The 23,778-nt window shown below is 35.1% G+C and overlaps 1 protein-coding gene across 1 annotated transcript; it reads right to left on the bottom strand.

The window, feature by feature from the left end:
• Positions 1-2,572: 2,572 nt before the first annotated feature.
• On the bottom strand, positions 2,573-5,979 carry LOC108993637 (GDSL esterase/lipase At5g33370-like). Its single transcript, XM_018968618.2, has 5 exons — positions 5,555-5,979; positions 5,343-5,470; positions 4,948-5,190; positions 4,143-4,395; positions 2,573-3,029 (listed from the first exon to the last, which is right to left on the bottom strand). Exons 1-5 carry the CDS (start codon positions 5,814-5,816, stop codon positions 2,797-2,799), a joined length of 1,119 nt encoding a protein of 372 aa, XP_018824163.1. The 5' UTR covers positions 5,817-5,979; the 3' UTR covers positions 2,573-2,796.
• Positions 5,980-23,778: the final 17,799 nt, after the last annotated feature.

Below are 23,778 nucleotides of genomic sequence, written 5' to 3'. Positions count from 1 at the left end.
TTTTTATTAAATAAAATTTTGTTGTTTACTATAATAGATTTTTTATATAATTATATTATCTAGTATTAAATTTTTATAGTTAGATTTTAGTAGTAAATAATTTAGAATTTAATGTCTTAGTCGGAGAAATTAAGTGGATATTGATTAATTTTGGAAAGTGATGGTATTTTAGGGTTAGCGGTTTTGAGGAATTAAAATAGTTTATTTAAATATTTTAGGTTCAATTAGGAAGTATGAGTTCAATTGGAAATTTACCCCAAGTTATATGAGTTTTCTATAGGTGACATATTGATATCCCATTGGCACTGTTGTGAGGAAATTCAGATAAGTTAAGAAATCCACGTAAGCGGAGTTCCTATGTTAGACTTTGCATAAAAAGAAAATGAACTAAGGTTAATTTTATGAAAAACAATGTGCATGATATGTTTTGAAAAGAAATGTGAAAACAATTCAGTTATTTATTCTGCATTACTCATGAAATCTATATAAAAGAGAAATTACTTTCTAACATGACTGATATAGACATGATCAATATTTTGACATGTTGTTTTTAAAATATGCAAAAGAGTGAATATAAAGTTTGTGAATTTCGTACATGTTATATGAAGATGCTTTAAATCCGTTTCGATTATGTGAAACTGATGTAAAGATGTTCAGCACTCTATTTGATATGATATGGCTTCTGAAAAACCTTTGACATGACTTTTTAATTCTGTATTTGATTTTGTTTCTAGTCATGATCCAATGATTTTAATTCTATTTGCTTTGATATATGAGCTTGCCATGGGTGATAATAAATGCCTCTGGACCTGTCATGGGTGATAATAGTTATTTCTGGCCCTATCACGGTACATAATAGTGACTTCTGGCCTCGTCAATGGATATAATAGTGATCTCTGACCGTGTCATGAGATATAATAGTGACATCTAGTCCTGTATGGGACATAATAGTTGCCTCTAGCCTCGCCATAGGATAAATAGTGGTCTCTATTCTGAGTGCAATCGCTTTGGTATTATGGTGATTAATGTTCTGCTTGGCTTTTCTCATAATGCACACCATATCACGTAGGTTAAACATGGTCTCTATTTTGATAGGATACTCTGATATGATATGATATGATATGATGATGATGTTCAGTCATGATATGCCAAAGGACATTTTTGAATATGAACTTTAGAATTGTCGCCTTGATATTCTGTTAACATATTTTTGGATCTGCATTTTGAAACTAAAATCTTTTGTTCTGCATTCGGAACTCTGTGAAAAGACTCATGTTTACATATTAGTATATGTTCTTTGCTTACTGCTAATAACTCACCCCTTATCTTCACAATATTTTCAAATATATTGAATATTTCATTTGATGATTAATATTATAAAGCATGGATGAGATGATTTAAGCATAGTGGATTAACCACAAAAGGTTTCTATAAGTATTGATGAATTTTATTAAGTAATCTTGTTATGTTCTGATGACTTAATATTTTGGGAGGTTGATTATATTGAGGTAGTTGGTTTGAAACAAAAATTTGTTATATGGTATTGAGAATTTAGAGTATATAAATATATTGTTGGAATGTGATCAGGTTAAGTGATAGGAAATAACTCTCCGACCCCACCAGGATCTGGGCGTTACAAAACCACTGCCTCATTTATTTATTTATTCTATTTTCCATCATTTGAAAATGTCCGCGATTGGGTGTCTCCTCCCTCGGTATTGCTTTTGGGTCATCCGTCCAACCATTGACTATTGGCCGGTCTAAAATCAAGTATCAACGGTACGAATGGCGTTGTTTGTGCAATCAATTCGTCACTAGTACGGTGAAAATAGATAACTCATGGTGCCCTTTATCTATAGTTTAACTTTACCTATTTTAATTTATGTGATTATCTTATAACCCGTCGTGGCCGAAAATATTATATTAGAACACTCAAACCCACCAAAAATAATTGAAGATGAAAAATAAATTAATAATTGTACTGTAAATATATATGTTTTTTCTAACAAGTTAATTAATATTAACATGAAAACATTAAATGAGGAAAAGGGATTTAAAAAATACACAAGTGTTTAATTCATAACAAGGACTGATCCTAAAATGTTAGAATAAAGTCACTAAGTTTTGTTCATCAATATATATAATACATAGCTTTCATGCTATATATATCTGCAAGTAATATACAATATCATGTCCATGAATTTATTATAGAGTTTTCGTTTAAACAAAAAAAAAGAGAGGATGCATGGTACCCATAAGTTAAAAAGCCAAAACATTTTAAAAACACATATACCCACAACAATAGACAACTCAGGCCAACTTATTTCTATCCTGTATAAACAGCAACCTCTTATGCAACATGCAGGAAGACGTTCTAAGGGAACAATTAATATATATCCTTAATTGCTTGGTTAATTGGTTTATATAGCAATCCAACATTTATAACGTTGGTGGCCGCTGAGTTACATCCGATCCGCTGGTTGGGGCCTCCCTCAACCCATTATTGTTCCGAATAGCAGCTAGCTCACCTTGAGAGAGAGAGAGAGAGAGAGAGAGAGTTCACGCACAGAAATTGAACACGAAACAAACAAGTAGCTGTTTTACTCATCAGCCAATAATACAAATTAACTTCGCATGATCAAGTACATGATCATGACGCCCTTTTTTGGGTTTTGGTTTTTTTTTTAAACCATTAATCCAAGACATAAATAACCTGAATTGTACGTAATGCATAATACAGTAATATAAAGATGGATGGTTTCACAAGTTGGAATATATATAATAATTATTAATTAATTAGGTCCTGGAGTCCAAGGCCATGATGGTGCTGAGATTCATGGGGTACATGTAAGTGGTAGAGCCACCTAAGATCTGCTGAACAATTATGCCGTTTGCTCTCTCAGATGGATGGAATGCATCCCAAAATGCATAATCATCTCTGTTTGAGCACAGGTTGGAAGCCACTGTGCAAAGTCCGATACCGTTATAGGGTCCTTGACCACAGCATGCTACCTTCGATGTAACAAATCCTGTTCCCAAAAAAAAAAAAATAAATAAATAAAAACATTTTTATATATATTAATGTACGTATAACTTCGTTGTAATTACTCCCATCAATCATTTTCCGCAACTATATATATACAAGTGGTTTCCAACCTCAAATTGTACGTGAATTTTCATTTCATCTAATCTTATTATTATACATTTTTTAAATCTTCATATAAAATATAATAAACAATTCAACTTTTTCAAATCTCAATTCAACTTTTTTAAATTTTAATATAATAATAATATTAAAACATAATATTTTAAATACTAAAATAAAATATAAAATTTTCATCTCACCTCCAAACCTACCTTAAGTTTTAAGATTATACTGCATGCCTACGACATTTCTGTTGACAGAATTTTAACGGTAAAAGTGCACCTTTCAAATCAGCAATTTTTCCCAACCTTAGATCCATTTCACTTCAAGATCAAACTATATTTATTGCTCAAAGATTAGATAAGGAATTAGGAAAAGTAGTGCTTTATGTATTTATACTTTTACCTACAAAACTCTTTATGTTAGTTTTTTTTTTAAATTCAAATTTTATAATTTTTAAGATATCAATTTTGACACGTGGAGAATTAAATTTTTTTTTAAATACGTTTAGCTTTTTTTTTCCGGGTGGTTGGGGACCGTGTTCAGCTTTTTCAAGGCAAATCAAATAGATATATATTGATAGGTAGTCGATCGGTCACAAACAAATTAATCATTAAACTAGCTAAAATGAAAAGCAAGAGGTAGCTAGGCTGCTCCTTTATGATTCCAACAAGGCATGCATGGCATGCAGTTTTAATAAATGCATGTCCAGCAACATTAGAACCTATTTATCGGTCAGAAAATGACAGATCAGGGGTCGTTCTAGCTAGCGCATGCATGCATGCCAGACAAAGTATTTCTCATTTCTCACAGTTAGAACTAATTCATTGAACGAAATGGCTTAGTAGTTGAATCCACTACTCTTCACTTCTATTTTGTCCCTTTTAAATGGCCAATAAGAAAACGACATTTCAGAATATTAAAAGCACTACCATGATATATATATATATATATATGTGTGTGTGTGTGTGATAAAAAAGAGATAGTACTTATATACCATATGCTTGAGGATCACGGATGAAATCATTGCTCATTTGCTGTGTATTAGCAGCGATAAAAACATCAGAACCGAGATCACTGTTTAGTCCCTTAATTATCTGAACAAGTTGTGGGTTGAACAAAGCCGCAGCTCGTTGCAGCTCAGTGGAGCACTCCCCATTTGAGCCTCGCATGGCCAATTCTGCTGGAACGCAACCCAGTGGTCCAGTTCCTGTCACAAGAACTCTGCGTGCTCCAAGGTCATATAGCCTCTGAAATGACATCAATTAATTGAAGTTCGTTACAAGGAAATCAGCAAAATGCTTTAATTAATTTATAAGGCCTATATATATATATGGCACGTGCAATTAGTAGGCGTTGTTCAAATATGGATCGCAAAGATCAGCATTGGTTATGATCGTCCACGTACATGACTCCAAGTAAACAATAAAACATTTATGGAAAATAATTTAGCCAACATATAGATTATATAAAAGTAAACTTATAAACTTACGTCACTTAATGTGGTACTTGAGATTCTAAAATTACTTTTATTATAAAATATATCTAATGGATTCTATGAAATCACATCAATTTATGAATTTATTTTATATAATGTCTTTTATATATTTGATACTTAAAAAGTCCAAAAACTACGTAGATTTCAAGCAAAGAAATTGTCTAATTTTAAGATCATCAGTAGCATTGCTGATCTTTGCACAATTCAGGGTGCATGTAAAACCAGAAAATAAATAAAGGTACGTACCCAATACATTAATTAGTAAAAGGATTACTATATATATATATATATATGGTATACATACGTGAAGAAGTTTTCGGTACTCGGAAATGAGGTACTTGACATAATCTGGGAGAGAGTATTGGCGAGATCTGGCAGAGAAAGGTATAAGGTAGTAGTTGTTCACGAAATCGTTACCGCCGACAGTGATAAGGACGAGTGCTTGGTTAACTAGTTGTTGAGCCTGGTCCTCTCCAACAATTGCAGCCACTCGCCGCTGGTACTCTTGGAAGTATTCCAGTTGTCTGTACATTCGGATTATGTTTATCTGCAAATAAATAAATGTTGTAATTAACAATATAAATATATTAAATTCATAAATATGTTGTAAGTATATCTAAATTAGGAAATAAAGCATTAATTTGCAGCAAATGTTGACAGCTGAGATGGATTCAGGATGGATCAGGTTCATCAACTCACAAACTGAACTCCGGTGTCATTGAGGATTCCAATGCCAGCAGAAGCAAAGTTGGCACCAACGAGTAGTCTTTCTCCAGTGAGCTCTGGGCTCAAGTATGGCAGCAGTGATTCCGAGCCAAGTTCCCGACCTGAATTACGAATTTATATTGATATTTCGGCATGAAAAGTAATCAAATCATGATGATGATAAAGAGATGATTATAAAACCCAACTGATAAAATCAGGAATGTTGAGGCCATTAGAGAATCGTCCAGTGGGGAGGTGAGTTGGGTAATCGATTCCGTAGGGAGGGGAGTCTGCTCGGGCAGTGGTTGCCAAGTAGTTATTGTTACCGTTATCGACCAAAGAATCTCCAAACACGAAGAAAGCCCGAGCAGCCTCAGCTTGATGAGTGTTGTAACAGCTACTTCCAAATGCCAGGACCATTAACATCATCCAAAAACTACGAACGTTAACCAAAAAGAAGCTAGCCATGGATGGAGTAGGAACCCAAGTAAGATGAGAGAAAAGAAATTAGAAACTGAATTAATGTACTTGATGATCAGAAAGCTTTCTAGATAGATAGATGGATCAGCAGATAGCTATAAGATCTTATGCAACAAGCTAACAAGTGGGGAGGATTATATAGTACTTCGGGGTTCTTGTCTTGTGAAAGGAAAAAGGCCCACTAAATTAACAAAGGCGATCTAGTAGTACTAAATGGTGGTTGTGCAATTGGCAATGCCTGCCATGCATGAGGCCGTCATCATCCATTCCTAACTGCTAGCTCGGTCGCCACTAATGCTCTAATATTGATCATAACCAACATATATTTCTGTATCTCATGTCTGCGTATGTGTGTGTGTGTATAATGTAAAAATAAGTGAACAGCCTATAAGCTGTGTAACTTTGGTTTAGTGGCCTGTTCTACATCACTGCCCAACTGGATGATTAGACCAGCAATGAACTTTCCCAACGAGTTACCCAAAGACCGGACAGAAAATGAACGGCCTCATCATGTTGTCTTAAAAAGAGTGCGCTAGTTTTTGTAACATGAATAGTTTAGATCCTATTGATCAGTTATGTTTATTCACGCATTACATCATGTTTAAACAAAGATATTTTGGCTAGCTAGCTCTTGATTTCATCTCTATGCAAAGACATTTTGATATTGATTTAAAGATATCAACAAACAAGTTGACTATTTGAGAAAATATTGCTCAAAAACAGCTCATGATCCAAACTCAATTCCAGCTCGATCGAATAATTAATATCAATGCTTTTGTTAATTGATATTGCTCGTAAAATGCAAAACTTACATGATATAATATTATATCAAACGATATATATAATTAAGTCGTATAAAGCTCAACACAGCCTACATAATTGTATATATAAACTCAAATTTATTATTTTTATAGTTAAAGTATATATATCATTACAATAAGAATATCATGTTAATTAATATTTATAAATATTTAACATATTAATCATAATGCAATAGATGTTTCAATTCTTATGAATATAATCATTGCATATATATATTGAGTATCATATTTTTTATAAATCATGTAAGTGTAAGATGATATCATAACATCATTCATAAAGCTCACGTACGTGTATCTTATGAATTAATTGGAAAAGTACTAGATATATCCATATATACTATAGTCTATATATAATACTCATGTAATGAGACTTCTTTTTCGCGGATGGTGAGAGTACTCCATTGTTGGTGATTCATGAATTGTTTGTAGTGTTTCTTCGTATAGTTTCTATATATATAATTAGAGTCCTTGGTCCTACCTCAATCTCTATTTTCAAGCTGGATGTTGACCTAATTAAACCTCCCAAAATAATTGCAATCCTAGCCAGGTCTTTGTTTTTGCGTGATTAGTCTCTGTCTAAGTAAGCTCATTTGGATAGTTTCCATTAAAAAAAAAAAAAAGTAATTTCGTTTAGATAGTGAGATGAGATGGTTTTAGATGAGTTGAATAAAATATTGTTAGAATATTATTTTTTAATAATATTATTATTTTAAAAATTGAAAAAATTAAATTATTTATTATATTTTATGTAAAAATTTTAAAAAATTATAATGATAAGACGAAATGAAATGAGTTGCTGAAATGAGTTGAAATTGTATCCAAACGTGCTATTCATGCTAAATCTTGCTATACTTGTTTTCTTTTTACGACTTTAATTCAGAATCATGGAAATGAAGAAAACATACATATGAGGGGAATGGAGCATAACTTGGAAAGCAAACTCTTGTTCAATTTTGACTCCTCGCTTGACCCTTTCCTCTCTCCTATTTACACTAAAGTAATCAACAGGTTGAGTTACAAGTTTCACTTTATTCTAAATATTGCTAAAGAATCATGAAAATTACTAAAAAAAATATATGTTTAGATGATGAGATGATTTTAGAAGATCTGTAAATAATAATAAAAAATTAAATAAAAAATAATAAAAAAATAATGAATAATATGTTAATAACATTGAACTGTTTATAACTAGTAATAAATAATAACCAAATAATCTGAAATTAATTCACTAACCAAACACAGCCTACGTACCCTAATCTGTTGATGCTAATGCAATATTCACACGGCCATCGATCGCCTCACAACTACATTCTTTAGTGTTTTTACATACTAGTACCTAGCTAGCTAACTACGGCTTAGTTAAAAAGTTTCAAGTTCTATTGTTTCAACGATGAAATGACCTATTCTTGTTTTTTTTTTTTTTAATAATAATTAAGTAAGTGAATACTAATATACTATTGAGTTTATGTATTTTTTGTAAAATGTAAAAATAAAATAGATAAAATAAAAATAATAATAAAATAAAACTTAAATTCACTTGTCGGTTGGATTATCGATAGAGACATCGGTCCTAACGCATCATCATCCAAAAGTTTCGAGTTTGTTCATATAGAGAGAGCTAGCTAGGGCCATGATTTCAAAGGAAACTGATATAAAAATGTACAACTATACTACAATTCGTTTACAATTAAGTATAAAAAAAATTATTATTTTATCTACTTTTAACAATTAAGTATAAAAAATTATTATTTTATCTACTTTAAATTGTTACAAATACACAAATTCTAAATTAAAATAAAAAAATATTAATATTTTAATATATAAGAATAGTTAAATTGTAATATAATTGGTGACATTTTATTCTCTTCCTCCTAACATTATTAGGCCTAATTTATTTTTATAATTTCTCTCAATTTATTTTATCTTATTATTATAAAATTTTTAAATTTTTATATAAAATAAAATAAATAATGTAAATTTTTTAAATCTTAAAATAAAAATAATATTAAAAAATAATTTTAATAATATTTTATTTAATTTTTAATTTTAATTTTAATTCAATTCAATTCATCTAATTTTTATCCAATAAAACAAATAAAATTTTAATTAAAAAAGACTGACGTGACACATCATTATTACACCCAAAACTTGATGGCCGGCTGCATGCAAGACTTGCAAATAATTTAATATAAATATTTTGGATCCTGAATTAGGATTCAAAAAATGTCTCCAATAATTTTTATTTTTTATTTTTTATTTTTATTTAGTAATTAAAAAAATATTTCTTAATATTATTATTAATTTTTTATTTTTTAAAAACATATTTATAATGATTAAAAAAATATAAAAATAAAATATACTATTAGATAAAATCATTCGGACTATTATTTTCGATAGCCGTAGCCGGGCTCATAATCTAACGGGACAAATGATTACAAGCAGCTGCAGTAGTACTACTACTACAGTGAATTCAGCGAACTCGATCCTGATATTCTGGCTTGGCTTGGCAGCACAGCATACTGACAACAGTACTAGTTTGTTAGTACGTACGATAGATGAGGTTCAAAGGGGCCCCCATCATGAGTTGTTTCAAGTCTAGTCTGTCCCTTAATTTGCAAAGGGAATTTAAGAGCCTGAAAATTAGGTTGAGCAATATACATCATGAGGAGAGTTGAATCATGAATTCCAAGATCCGTAGGAGAAATTGTTAGTTGAACCGATTTTTACGGCTAAATTATATGCTCTATCAAGGATATTGGTGTAGAGTAGTTGGTACTATAATGCCTCTTCCACAGTACAGCTCATAATTCCTGCTTTACTCTTCTATTGATCATCTCATATTAATTACTTTACACTGGTCCACAGTTTCTTCGCGGTCCCCAACCTAATTTGTATGCATGCATGTATGGTTTTAATTAATTTGTTCATAACATTATTTATTTATATATGTTTCAGAATATTACACATTTTTAGAAAAAAAAAAAGTGAGGCCTTTTATTTAGCTATTTATTATTATTATTTTTACCGCTATAATTCGGGGGTTAATTTAAAGGCTATATATATATATATATGAATTAAATTAGTCGTTCACAGCTAATTGCTTGATGAAGCTAGTGATGATGATCTGCTATATATAAGAAAATACTCATTAATTACTAGCTAGCTAGCTAGCTAGATGGACTAATTATTTCTTTGTCTTTATTTAAGGAAAATGTTAAATGTATTTTAAAAAAATTTATAAAAAATTTACTTATCCACATGTCAGTTATTGATATGCTAAAAATTATGAAATTTAAAATTCAAAAGAAACTTAATAAAATGAGTCTTGTAAATAAAACTATAAGTACATGTACCGCTACTCTTATTTTAAAAGTAGCCCTAGATCATGTTTTAGTAAGAAAATCAATGTCAACTATTATTAAATCAGTTCCTCTTCGGATCGGTGACACCTATAAGCAGCTGTTATCAGAGACAAATAGGGAGCTGCCACGTAAGGGTTTCTCAGGAAACCATGGAACACGCGAAGCAGGGTATCCAGATGTCTCCCTCTCCTTCCCGAGTCTCTCTCTCTCTCTTTCGATCTCTCTCCTTCCCTCTCCCTAACCTGATCTTCAAAATCTCTCAAAAAAAAATACTGAGGTTTTATTAGAATGACAAACTTCTTGTGTGCTATTAATACCTTCTCTTTCACTTATATTATGTTTTTCACCTTTTTTGTTCGTTTATTGTATTAAATGCTAATCTATATGATGAAAACTGCCAATGAGGCTGAAGGCAAATTTGTCATCAACTCTGGAGAAGATGTTTAGCTGCTCCAACATGGCCTACAACCCCTTTCTTTCAATGATGCGGAACCTCAGCAGGACCCTTTGGACCCAATTCTGGAGAGAAAGATCCTAGATACATGATTCCACTGGTAGGAACTGTATATAAAGTCATCTGGGGAAACTCAGGATTTCTAATAACCCCATTTTTTCATACTAAGGACTGCAGGAAAGGAACTACTGGTAATGATCTATAATAAAATTGAAGACAAAACCCTAGAAAGCTCTATAGGTTTTATTGCCTATACATGTGATTTCCCTTTTTTTTGGTGTGATCTTTTTATTTGCGTGAGTGAGAGAGAGAGAGAGAGAGAGAGAGAGAAGACTAGTATTTGTATGTTGTATCAGAAGAGTGTTTGCTCAAGATTGCATGATGGCATATTTATGCAGAAGGGCATTCATTCATATCCTGAATGAATGTGATCTAGAGCAATGTAGTTCTCTTGCAGGTTTCGTGGCACTTGCAAGTCTCGAAGGTCACGAGAGGGAAGGAATCATATATCGGAGATGGAGTGAAGGATCTCGACAGGTAGTGTGAGGTAGGGTGTTCGCCCTTTGGTTCGAGTGAGAGAGCAAAGAGGAGAAGAGCATAGAGGAGAGAAAGAGTGAGAGAGCATAGAGTAAAAAACAAAATCAGAGAATGAGAGAGTTTTCTTTTCGCCTCTCGAGATTGAGAGAGAGAAAGAGTGAGAGGGAGGTTTTCGCGAGAGGGAGGAAGGGTTTTCAATTTAGAATAAATATAGATAGAAGCCACTATTGGGAGTATCCATTTTGCACACATAATGTGGCATCATCTAGACCACATATTCCTAAGTGAGTGTTGAGAACAATCAACTAGAAGTAACCACGTAGTGAGTGCAAAGTGTGCACTGTTATAATGGCTTCTCTCTAGCATTACTATTTCATTTAAGGTCCAATTCCCTGTTTGCACACCTATAGTGTTCCTTGATGTGCACACGTGGCAAGTTGCCATTGGTCCCCGATATATGAGGGTTGTAAGAGACACCTACAAGAAGTTTTTCTCTTATTAAATAGACCAAATTTGTATGGATCCATGAAATCTCTAAAATTTAATTTTAGTCAAGCTTGAAATAATTAACTCACATGAGTTCGGGACACAATACAATTAATTTGTGCAGTTGGATTTGTTGAGATTTCAAATTTAAATATTATCTACATGGAGTTCATTTAATTAATAAGATTAGGTGGTGATGCTTATATGTCGTTTATGATTATTAATGGTGGCGCGCAAATAATTAGTATCTAGGAGCGTAAATGAGTCCGAGTTTCATGGAGTAGTATGCTACGTACAACATGAACATATATAGCTTTGTTTCTATATATATTCATGTAGATGATGAAGCTCTAGCTGTTCATCTTTAATTTTCGTTCATACGTACCTGAGTTTGAGGTTATTAATTACCAAATTATACGGGCATTTAACATATTTTCCAAACAAGTACGTAGAAGAATGTTCACAATTTTAACAAAAATGCAATTATATATATATATATATTATATATCCCATAACTAAATATTCTAAGATTAAACCAACTTTCATGAGTTTCGTGAATTTTTTATGTATGATGACACACACATACATATAAATATATATATCACTACAACATAATTGTTTTTTAGTGACGGTTGAGAAATTGTGACAGTCCTCAAATCGTCACTAAAAAAAATTTTTTGTGACGGTTTTTGGAAACCTTCACTAAAGATAGATGATTTTTCTTTCTTTTTTTTTTTTTTTTTTTTTTTTTTTTTTTTTTTTTTTTTTAACGTTTAAACATAGAGCAAATTTATGTTCAGATGTCACATATACGTTCGAACACTGTGGCTACCTACGTGCAAAAGTGAAATGTTTTGGCGCCAACGTTTGAACGTTAGTAAGTAACGTTCCAACGTTAATTGTAAATTTAAATTAAATATGACTCTAATTTAAAAATGATGTGATTTTTATAGTGCATAATTTGTGAACAAGTCTAAAAAATTGTAATATATATTTATATACACACAATTTGTAAAATATAATTATATATTTATATGTATAAATATATATTTGTATATAGATATATAAATATATATTTATGTTTATATATTTGAAGTGTAGTGATTTAGTATTAAAATTGGCAAATCTAACATTAAAAAAGATTGAGAATTGAAAATAAAAAATAATAGATATATTAAATAATATTTTTCCTTGCATATATTAAAAGTAAAATACAAAATATGATAGAATTTCGTAAACAACTCTCACGTGAAAGTGTTGTTTATGAAATTCGTACTTCATATATCCTCAGTCAAGCTATCAACCTTCTCATTGAGGATATCTACATGATGAGCTATCTCGGCGACAGACTCCTCTATAGCCACGATCTGTTGATCAATATGTGCAATCAACTGTGAGATCACCGCATCAACCCAAGCAGGCTGCACATCTCCCACATATATACTCGTCGGCTTTGGACTACTACTCCCCACATTGGGCCTGGGCTGCGTCGGAGGAGCTAGATCGGCTACAGGGAGTGGCTGATATCAAGGATACCCCCTTGCCTGTCCAATGTTACGTCAATGCGTGCTCATGTCGAGGGAGCTCATCTGATCAGTGACCCGCTCCTCTGGCTGGAGTGGCACTCTCCGAACAAGTAATAGCCAGCTGATGATAACACCGTATGGGAGTTGTCCGTGGAGACAATGCTACCCTCGTAACGAATCCTCTCAAAGATGCACAGTGGCAAATCGATGGGATCTCCACGTGCCACTCGTATAAAAAAATGTGCCCGAGTCTGACTAAATGTGGTCTTATGTGCCGTAGGATCTAGGTTTGTTGCAAGAATAAGCTGCAACATGCGGAAGAAAGGTCGCAGATGTATTTGGTTGAAGGCGTTCTTCCTCCCGATTTGCGTGTAGTCTCTCCCAATGAGAATGTAGAAATCCTCATCTCGGTCATCATCCCAAGCCTCACGGTCAGTACCCTCAGCCTCTGGCGGGTCAGCATCTCTGGCATCAACTACTGGCCCAGTTGGGCCAGTAGATGATGCAGAAATGCCTACATCTGCATCGAGTGTGCCGTGTGCAGATGTAGATGTGCAAACGACGGTTGTGTCGCCAGTCTGAGAGTCGGCTGTACTCGATGTCTCAACTACTCGACGAATCCCAAGTAGCTTGGTGATCACATCTGATGAAATCTCAAACTACACACAACGTACAGTCACGGTGTGAGAGGATGCTTCCTGAGACATGGAGCACATCCCCATATAGAACTCTCAAACCATTGAGGGGTATACCTTCCCCCTCAATGTGCAGATATTTCCCCAACCCCTATTGATGAACACATCTTTGAGGTTCATCTGCTCCCATCTTAGCTCGTCGAACTCATTGATCAGGACCTCTTACTCCACCATAACAGTACAAGCCCTGATCCGAGCAGTGTCCAAAGTGGCTCTTTTCCTCCCCCGTTTCCGTGTATGCAAAAGATGAGCCATATCCTGAAAATAGAAAATGAAAAAAAATGATTTGTACTATTGATGCATTTTTTGTATTAATTTTAAATGACTTTGCATTAACATTCGAACATAATATAACATATGTTCGAACGTTTTATCTAAAGATGCACGTTCTTTAAATCAAAATTATATTAACGTTCGAACATAATATAATATACACGTTTGAACGTTAAGGGCAAAACATATAAAAATTTTGAAATGTGTTGCATTCAAAAGTTATGCCTTCCAATTCGACCTTATGGTTTTTACGTTCGAACGTATATTTTTTTAGTTTGAACGTATGTTTTTACGTTCGCACGTATGTTTTTTTATGTTTGAATGTAAATTATTGACTTTTGCAACGTAGATGGCAAAATGGCGGATAAATTAAAAAGTTGTATGTTCGAACGTTAACATTTAAACGTTTGAATGTAAATGCGTCGAAAGGTAATGTTCGAATGTAGAAAAAGATACATTCGAACGTGGAAGGGCTATGCAATTGTAACCTCATATGTTTGAATGTTCTGTCAAAACGTTTGAATGTTTCAATACAGAATGACTGAGTCAACTCAACAATTATCGAAAATCACGTACCACGGGTCTAAATGGCCAAATGCCACCATAGAAAAGCGCTGATGAAGATAGTGGAGAAATAACTTGGCGAGTCGTATAAAAATGTATCCCTTGAAATATATATGAAGTAGGAACGAGTACAGATTACGAGAATAGTGAAGATGAAGATGATGCTCCGATTGTAGAGGCATACCAGGAAGATGGAGAGGGTATTAACTTGTTTGTTGACCTTGGTGCACGAGTTGCTCCCCTTTTGTCGAGATGACATCCCACCCGTCCATCTTGACTCTTCCGTATTAAATGATCATTCAATTCAAGTAAGTGAGGAGATTGAAGAAGAAGAATAAGAAGATTCAAAAGAAGAAAAAGACGAATCAGAATCCAGGTAGGAGGTGGATAAAGAGGATGAAGAAGAGGTTGATGATAGTGATGATGATATTATAAAGAGAGATTCTTAAACAAGCATGGAAAATACATTCGAAGAAGAAGAATCAAAGTACTAAATATTTTATTCATATAGGTGACTATAAAATATTATACTTTTCAAAATTTATTCTAAATGATTTTCTTTGATATAATTAATCATTTTCAGGGGTGTTATCAAAATGACAACGAAGAAATGTGCCTCCGCCAAGTCTAAGTCCCGAACCCATTGAGGACTCCCCATTCGAGGAATCCGCTCCTGAAGATCAAGTTAACATGCAAGAGAACAACAGACAGTCGACACCTACTAGTAAGGAAATATTATGGTTGATGAGTAATTATCTAGTTAATACTTTTGTCTCAATAACTATATAACTATAATTATATTATTATCATATAGTTGATGTAACTGCACGCCGTGGTCGTAGCTATACACGTGGCATCTCTTTTGAGAAAAATAGAAGGTACGAAAAATTCAAGATCACCATTCCTGATAATTCTACTGGAGGAGTGGATGATAGTGTAGCAGCGCTTTCCTCCTATATTAGCATAGTAGTTCGAGGTTATGCACCATTTTATGTGCGCTCATGACGAGATGTTCCGAATGAAATTAAGGAGCACATTCGAAGTTGTGTGCTGGTGAGTTTACTTTAAGAGTACATTTTTTTTTTTTTGCCTAGATTAGTATATCATATTTGTTACCTGATTAACTTATTATGATGAATTCAACCTCGACTTTGGCCTTAACGAGGATTTGAAAACTGTGAATGAGTTGATGGCTACACTGTTCCAACGTCACAAGGAACGATGTCATGACCACTTGAAGGAGTTTGAGACGTTGGAAGAGGCAACGCAATCTTCTTTCTAGAAGATGAAGTTAGATGATTGTTGAAAGTGTTGTGATCTTTTCGCATCTCCAGATTATTAGGTATTTTACATTTATATCCTTCAATTATTTACATTCATATTTGTTCCATAAATTATATGTATATATATTACAATTAACATTCTTAATTAATTTTGTAGCACTTGAGTTCTACAAATGCACAGAATAGATCCACTCTGACTGTCCACTATCATGCCAGTTCAAGGTCATTTCACCATCTTGCTGAAAAAATTGTAATTAAAAAGTTATAGTATTCATTTATTTTTCTGATATTATTTTATTTAAGTACTAACATTATCTTTTTAAAATTGCTAATGTCGCTTTGTTAGAAACGTGATGATCTTGAAAACTTTTTCCTCATTCATGTCTATGTTGCTACTCACTCATGTGAATAATTTATTTTTTATTTTTATTTCTTTTAATACATTACTTATTAATGATGTGTTTTCTTTCAAATTGCAAGAAAAAATGATGGAGACATAGTTAGCTTCTGGGGAATCCTCTCCTAGTGACATAGACATATTCATGCAAGTGCTCGGGCCGCAGTCTAGCAAGAGGTTTGGGATGATCTTTCAAGCATAGATGTTCATCGTCCTCAATCTTATCGACTTCACAAATTAATAATCTTACCAAAAATTTAGCAGTTGCACGGCGCGAGAATGAGTATATGAGGTCGAGACATCAAGAGTTAGAGTCTCTCTTAGAGCGACAGTCTCATTTAGAGACGCGTTTGTAGGACCAACAGAGAGACCAAGAGGAAAGAATACGCAGTGAAGTCCAAGAGCAAGTGCAGCTGGAGATGATGGTGCAAATGGAGCGTGTTATGTCATTGCAACAGAATAGCGGTGGGCCAGGATAGAAGAAGATTTTATCAGTGTATATAACTAATTTTAATATCTAAGTTTGAAATTTTATAAAACATTGTTAGTTGTTAATTGATAGTGTGTAATATGACACAATTAATATGTTTTTTAATTTTATGAAATTAGTATTTCTGATCTTCGCATGTAAATTAAAATCGTCCGAACATTGGTTCACATTCGAACCAACATTCGAACGTGAATACACAAAATTATATAGTAACATTCGAACATAGGCCTCAACGTTCGAGTGTACTCACCCTCAAACGAACAGAACATTCTAATGATTAAACGATTAATGTTCGAACAAACCTCCGAACGTACCACTTGCGTTTGAACGCTTCTTCATTAACATTTGAAATAACGTCTTAATATTAAACCCGTTACGTTTGAACATTGGTCTATTAACGTTCGAATAAAAATTCGAACGTTTATTGCAATTAACGCTTGGACGCATAAACGTTCGAACGTAAATATGATACGTTCAAAGTAGAATCAACGAATGTCAACTTCTATCATTCGAACGCCAATCGGTCGGGTTGTTGTTCGAACGCTCAATTGGACGTTCGAACATTACTTTCTGTGACAAATCTCAACTGTCACAAAAAGGGAACGTTCAAACGTTACACCAAACAGAACACCTCCAACTGTCACTAAAAATATTTTTAGTGACAATTCAATAGCAAACCGTCACCAATTGTTTTCAGTGATGCACATTAGATGACGGTTTCAAACCATCACCAAATATCTTTAGTGACGTTTTGGTAATTTTTGGTGACAGTTTCCTCTGTTACAAAAGAAAAATTATGTTTTTGTGTATATAGATATATTGTTGCGTGTAGAGAAGTAACGGTACCCAAGATTGCTCTGGAAATAACCTTATTGATCTATTCACAATAGTGGTTGATATCCTGTGAGAAGAAATCCCTATGTAATGAAGGGGAGTAAAGGGCGAACAACTCACTTGAGGGGTAAAACCATGTGTGCAGGTTACATGATATTGTGAACAGTTAATAGTGAACAATGATAATTATGTGAATTTGGAATAAGACAAGAAAAAGATAAAAGAATAAGTATGCTGATAAATGATTGGTTATTTGATGCCTTCTTCATATAATATGGCTTTGTTATATTCAATTTTTTGATAATTGATGCAATTATTGATAGTAATTCATTGATAATATGATTAAAATTTCTTATACATAGGGCTTCCTTATTATCAATTTTTCAATTTTTTTAACATTAGATTTTTTTTTTTTTTTTGGCAATTGAGATTTCTAAATCTAACCGAATTAGGACTTATAATGGGAGTAAGATCCATACTGCTAGATGGATATGGAATTCTAATTAAAATTAGTAATCCTAATTTACATTTACTTCGATAATAATTGAAATTTCTCTTTTAATTATAATTCTAAGGGAAATTATGATTTATATAGTCATAGGGTGTGCAAATCATGTACACTCCCTAATTATAAAAATTAGGGGAAAACATAAACTTGGTCAGTCTGCCACCTCGGTTAAAATGCAGAGAGCCCCCTATCCACTCATGGTCGAAAAAAACCAAAACCACCAGTGAACTCCCATTCTAAGTTACTAAATATCAACCAGTGCACCACCATTCAAAGTTACCAAATATCAACCAGTGAACCACCAACCATAGAGAGAGAGAGAGAGAGAGAGAGAGAGAGAGAGAAATATACCAGGATGACGGCGAGGAGGAGGGAGAGATAGCATGACAGTGATGGCTACCGGCTAAGGGTGACGACGACGCCATAAAATACTAAAACAGAGGCATTGGGAGAGGAATGAGAAAGAGAGAGAGATATATATTGGCTGAGGGCGACGTCGAGAGGAAGAGAGAGAGACCACAACGGCGAGGGAACCAACTGAGGGCGACAACGATGCCAAAAAACACTAAAGCAGAGAAGGGGGGGGGGGGGATAGAATGGCCAGGCAGCTAGGATTGGGGATTTTTACGTTTATATGAAACTCAAACCCCATATTGAAACAACGTCGTCCTGGAGTTTTACCCTAAATGATGTCGTTTTATTAAAGAAATAATTTCTTTTTTATATATACCTATATATACATATTTATGTGTGTGTGTGTGTGTATATATAGCTATTTATATATGGGGATGGATGGGGCCCAGAAATATTGGTAGGCATGGGCATAGTCCTGTCCCCATTGAAGAAATTTATGAGCCTAACTTATCTCATAAAACCGGTTCTATAAGAGATGATTGTTCATTTCTTATAAACATGTCCAAGACCTTGTCCACAGGCAATGTGAGATATTTATTTCTCAACACCCTCCCTCATGTGTAAGCCAGTATTTTTCCTGGTCCTTGTCACGGGGTAATTAGTGTGGGCTCCCATTCGTCCTATGGCAGGCTCTGATACCATGAAGAAATTTATGAGCTTAACTCATCTCATAAAACCGGTTCTATAAGAGATGATTGTTCATTCCTTATAAACATGTCCAAGACCTTGTCTACAGGCAATGTGAAATATTTATTCCTCAACACCCGCTTGAGTTTCAAGGTGCGAACACCCTAGAATCTAACGGCCAAGGGCGCAAGTGGGGGTAGGCCGAGTGGGGGCTTGCGGATGGGTGGCGGAGCCCTGTCGCCCAACCCTAGTAGACACTACTCTTTTTGGTATATATAAAGACTATATATAATATCACCTGCGATTAATATCCAACCATACTAAGATTGGGAAGACAGTCTAAATTGCGATCAGATCATATGTTTTAAAAAAGAATTATATGTACTCAGGATTAATAAATAGAATTAATCTTAACCAATGTAATGGCTCAACCTAGTGGTCCAATGATCCCTCGGCTTTGTACCTGGTTCTTGGTTCTGTGTATCACTTTGGTTGAAGAATCTTTTTTGAGGATGTGTATATATCGCTTGGGTGGAAAAATTAGAACCAAATTAGCGTGGTGCAAACTGCTAGAGTTAGGGAAGACGACATATATGTTGGGCTATCGCACAAACAATGGTGTCATTTGAAAAAGTAAGCATGTCTTAATTAAAATGTGGCAAGGGATTCGGGGTCCCCTCTCCTGTGCGGATGGGGTTTTCTCTCTATGCTTCCTAGGAACATAGAGTTCTATCTCTTGGATCTTCTTGATACATAGAGCTTTGTTTTTATCTCAACAGTTATTGCGCATACATGGAGGAGATTTCTCATATATGCAAGGGCCTCAAGCTCACTGAGGAGGAACAACAATAATTCTAACTAACGGAGGAGTTTACGATTGCACAGGATATCAGCAACTCGTGCCTTGTTGCACTAGTAGTTTCAGACAGAGAAGTAAATAAAGGGGCTTTCAAAGCAACGATGACTAGGGTCTGGAATGCTGAAGGTGGGATATCTTTCAAAGATTTAGGAAGAAACAAGTTCCTACTCGAGTTGCATAGCCCCACTGTGAGAACCAGGGTGTTAACTGGGCAACCTTGGTCTTTCGACAAAAACTTGATTTGTATTCATGAATGCAAAGGTAGGATTGCCTTAAAAGACATCGAGTTTTCTCTGGAACCGTTCTGGATCCAACTTCTGACCTCCCATTTGTTGCTGTGAACAGAAGAATGGATGAGAAACTCGGGACCAATGCAGGGAAGGTCATCATGGTGGATGTTGATGAGAAAGGAAGAGCTTGGGGGGGAGTCCTACGTGTGAAGGAGATGCTTGATCTCTCTAAACCTTTGACAAGGGGATGTGTAATCAACGTAGGGGATGCTCATTCCTGGATACCATTCAAATATGAAAGACTGCCCTCATTTTGCTACCACTGTGTTATAGTTCTGCACACAGCTCAAATGTTCAAGACATTTCTCAGATGGTAGTACTCAGGCTACGTCTCAACTTCAATATGGCCCCTGGCTCAGAGCTGACCCATCTCAGAAGCAAACTCACTACAAAGCACAAACAAGCAGTCCAAAGGGGAAGGCCACAGGCAGTGGTCGGCAGGCCGGCTCCGATGACCAAGAGTCTAATTTTGGCGGAAACAGCTCTTCTCAAAAGTCAGCTGACTTCTCGCCAACAGTCCCGTGTGATCCTGTACAACCAGACTGTGCATTGGAAAAGGAAATAGGAGTTGAAGACTTTTTGGCAAAAAAGTATGGTGTCAATTGTCAATAGTCTCGAGGTGTCACCAGCAGTTGTCAGGACCTCTCTGTCCAGCAGGCAGACAGACTTTATGACTTTGGATACCAATATGGCCCTCACAGGAGACAATCACCAAGTAGGTCCTTCACTTCTGTACTCCCAGCCAGACCCAAAGATACAAACAAAAGCTCCCTTTTTGTCAAACTGGAAAAGAAGAGCCCGTGGAAAGGTAGGCTTGAATGCTGTGTCAAGTATGTCCAACCCCTTTGTTGGATATGCAACCAGCAAAAGGAAAAAGAGAATCACTAGCTTGACAACAAAACCTATGAGATCTTCAAAAAGACTCAAACACACTATGGCAGAGGCTGTTCAACAGCCCTGCCCATCTCCATGATCACCCTATGCTGGAACTGTCGAGGGCTTGGGAACCCTCAGACAGTTAGAGAACTCCACTTGTTGGTGAGAGTTAAGTACCCGTCTCTAGTTCTTTTAATAGAAACAAAGTGTAAAAGAGAAAAAATGGAATTCATAAGAAACAAGCTAGGTTATGAATGCAGTTTCATAGTGGATTGCATAGGTTGAAGTGGTGGCCTAGCTTTTTTCTGGAAGCAAGAAATATCTGCCAATCTGATGTCTTACTCCCTTAGCCATATATCTCTCCAAGTCCAAATGGATAATACAGCAAAATTTTTCATCATCACTGGCTTTTATGGTCAACCTATTACTGCAAAAAGAAAAGAAAGTTGGAACTTTCTAAGACAAGTGAACCCAGACACTCCCTGGTTATGCATGGGAGATTTTAATGAAATCACTTCTCATGGGGAAAAAATGGGTGGTCCTCCCAGACCCTTTAACCAGATGGAAATTTTCAAACAAACCCTTGCCAATTGTGGCCTTGGAGATCTAGGCTTTGAGGGTTCCTTTTTTACTTGGTGCAATAACCGTGAGGGTCCCAACTTCACAAGAGAAAGATTGGATAGGGGACTAGCAAACTGTGCGTGGTAGGAATTATATGATTCTAACTCAGTCTCCATCCTCCCTACCATTAGTTCTGATCACGACCCTCTTCTCATCTCAAGCTTTTCTTTTACTCCCTCTCTTATAGAAAACAAAAGAGTCTTTAGATATGGGCCTCGTGGGCCAAACAGGAGGGGTGTGAGACTGTGATCAAAAGGGCATGGTAAGGCTCACTCCAATCGGGTTCAAGGGCAGATGTCACTAGAAGGGGGCTTGAGAGATGTAGATACCAACTGAGAGAGTGGTATAACATCTCTAGAATTTCTCACCAACAGGCCTTAAATACCAAAACTGATCTTTTGAGATCTCTGCAAGCTTCCAATACTGGTTTGGATAATGACTAGATTCAAATTTTACAGAAGGAATTGGATGTTTCCCTAGAGGTAGTTGATCTTAAGTGTCACCAAAGAGCCAAACACAGATGGCTCAAGATGGTGATAGGAACACCAAGTTTGTTCACAAATGTGCATTGGTTAGAAAATAGAAAAACCTTATCTAGAAACTCCAAACTGAGGTGGGGCAGATCTTGACAAATCCTGATGACATTGGAGGTGAATTCCAATCAGTTTTTAGGGACCTCTTCACTTCCTCCAATCCCACTGTCCCTAACTCTCTACTGGAGGAACTTCAGACCTACTGTCACGCCTGAGATGAACTCTTCCTTAACAAAGGCTTACTCTCGAGAGGAGATTGAGCTAGCCATTTTTCAAATGAACCCTCTGGGTTCCCCGGGACCAGATGGTTTCCCTGCTATTTTCTTCCAAAACCACTGGCATACTGTTGGTGATGATGTGGTAGCTGCTGTTCTAGAATTCCTCAATACCAAGTCAGGCTTCCAAGGTATCAACCATACTATCCCTCATCCCCAATAAGAAATCCCCTTTATTTGTCACAGATTATATGCCCATAAGCCTTTGCAATGTTTTCTACAAAATCATTGCAAAGGTCATTGCAAATCGTCTAAAAACTATTATGCCTCTAATAATCTCAGACACCCAAAGTGCTTTTGTTCTAAGAAGGATGATCTCTAATAACACCATAGTGGCATATGAACTAATGCACTCAATGCCGAACAGAAGGAAGAATCACAAAGAAGGTTTTATGGCCCTCAAGCTAGATATGAGCAAGGCTTATGTAATACCCGAACCTTACTATGTAGGTCTTGCGTGATCTATTAAAATATTTTTAAGTTAAATATTTTGAGATAAAGACTTTTATTATATATTATATTATTTTAAGATGGGTGCGCTTTTATTTTTAAATGGGTCATTAAATAATTCATGGGTATGATTTTTATGACCTTACAATATTTCTTTCAAATCCTTTAATTTTATTTACTCAAGAAATGACCCAAACTCTTTTTAATCTTCACCATTCATTCCCTAGCTTATGGGACAAGTTTCATTTATTTTCATTAACTTTTCCTTCTCCCTTACCCGTAGCTTCCCCCACAAGCCAAGTGAATTCATTTCCTTCTCCTACACGTTGGCTTCCTTAACAAGCCATTAGACTTTCTCATCCCTTTCTTCACCCGTCGGCTTCCTCAAGAAGCTAGGTGGATTCCTCTTTCTTCCCCCACACGTCGTATCCAAGGAAAAGAGAAACACAATCCTCTCATTCTCCTTTACCCCATCGACAACTTCTAAGGCAAGACAATTGATTTCTTCCTCATTGCCTACACCGTCGGCTCTAAAGCAAACAAAAGAGAAAAGATTTCTCAAGTGTTCACCTCTCGGTTTCCCTTTAGTCCGTGCGTCCTCTCTCATTCCTTCAAGCCGGTCTCTCTCATTTCGTAAACTTGGGATCGCCATTGAAAATCCTCAAGGAAACCAACCCCGTAAGTGAATTCTATGGCTCTAATCTTTGGGTTGGAACCTTAGATTTATGAGTTTAGCCAGGGTTTGTTTTAAGAAATTTTCTGGTTATATTCCAAT

This window comes from Juglans regia, chromosome 11 (assembly GCF_001411555.2).
Source record: "Juglans regia cultivar Chandler chromosome 11, Walnut 2.0, whole genome shotgun sequence".
Classification (NCBI taxonomy): Eukaryota; Viridiplantae; Streptophyta; class Magnoliopsida; order Fagales; family Juglandaceae; genus Juglans; species Juglans regia.
Note: the sequence above shows the minus strand (reverse complement) of the source record. Positions and strands in the feature narration are given on the sequence as shown.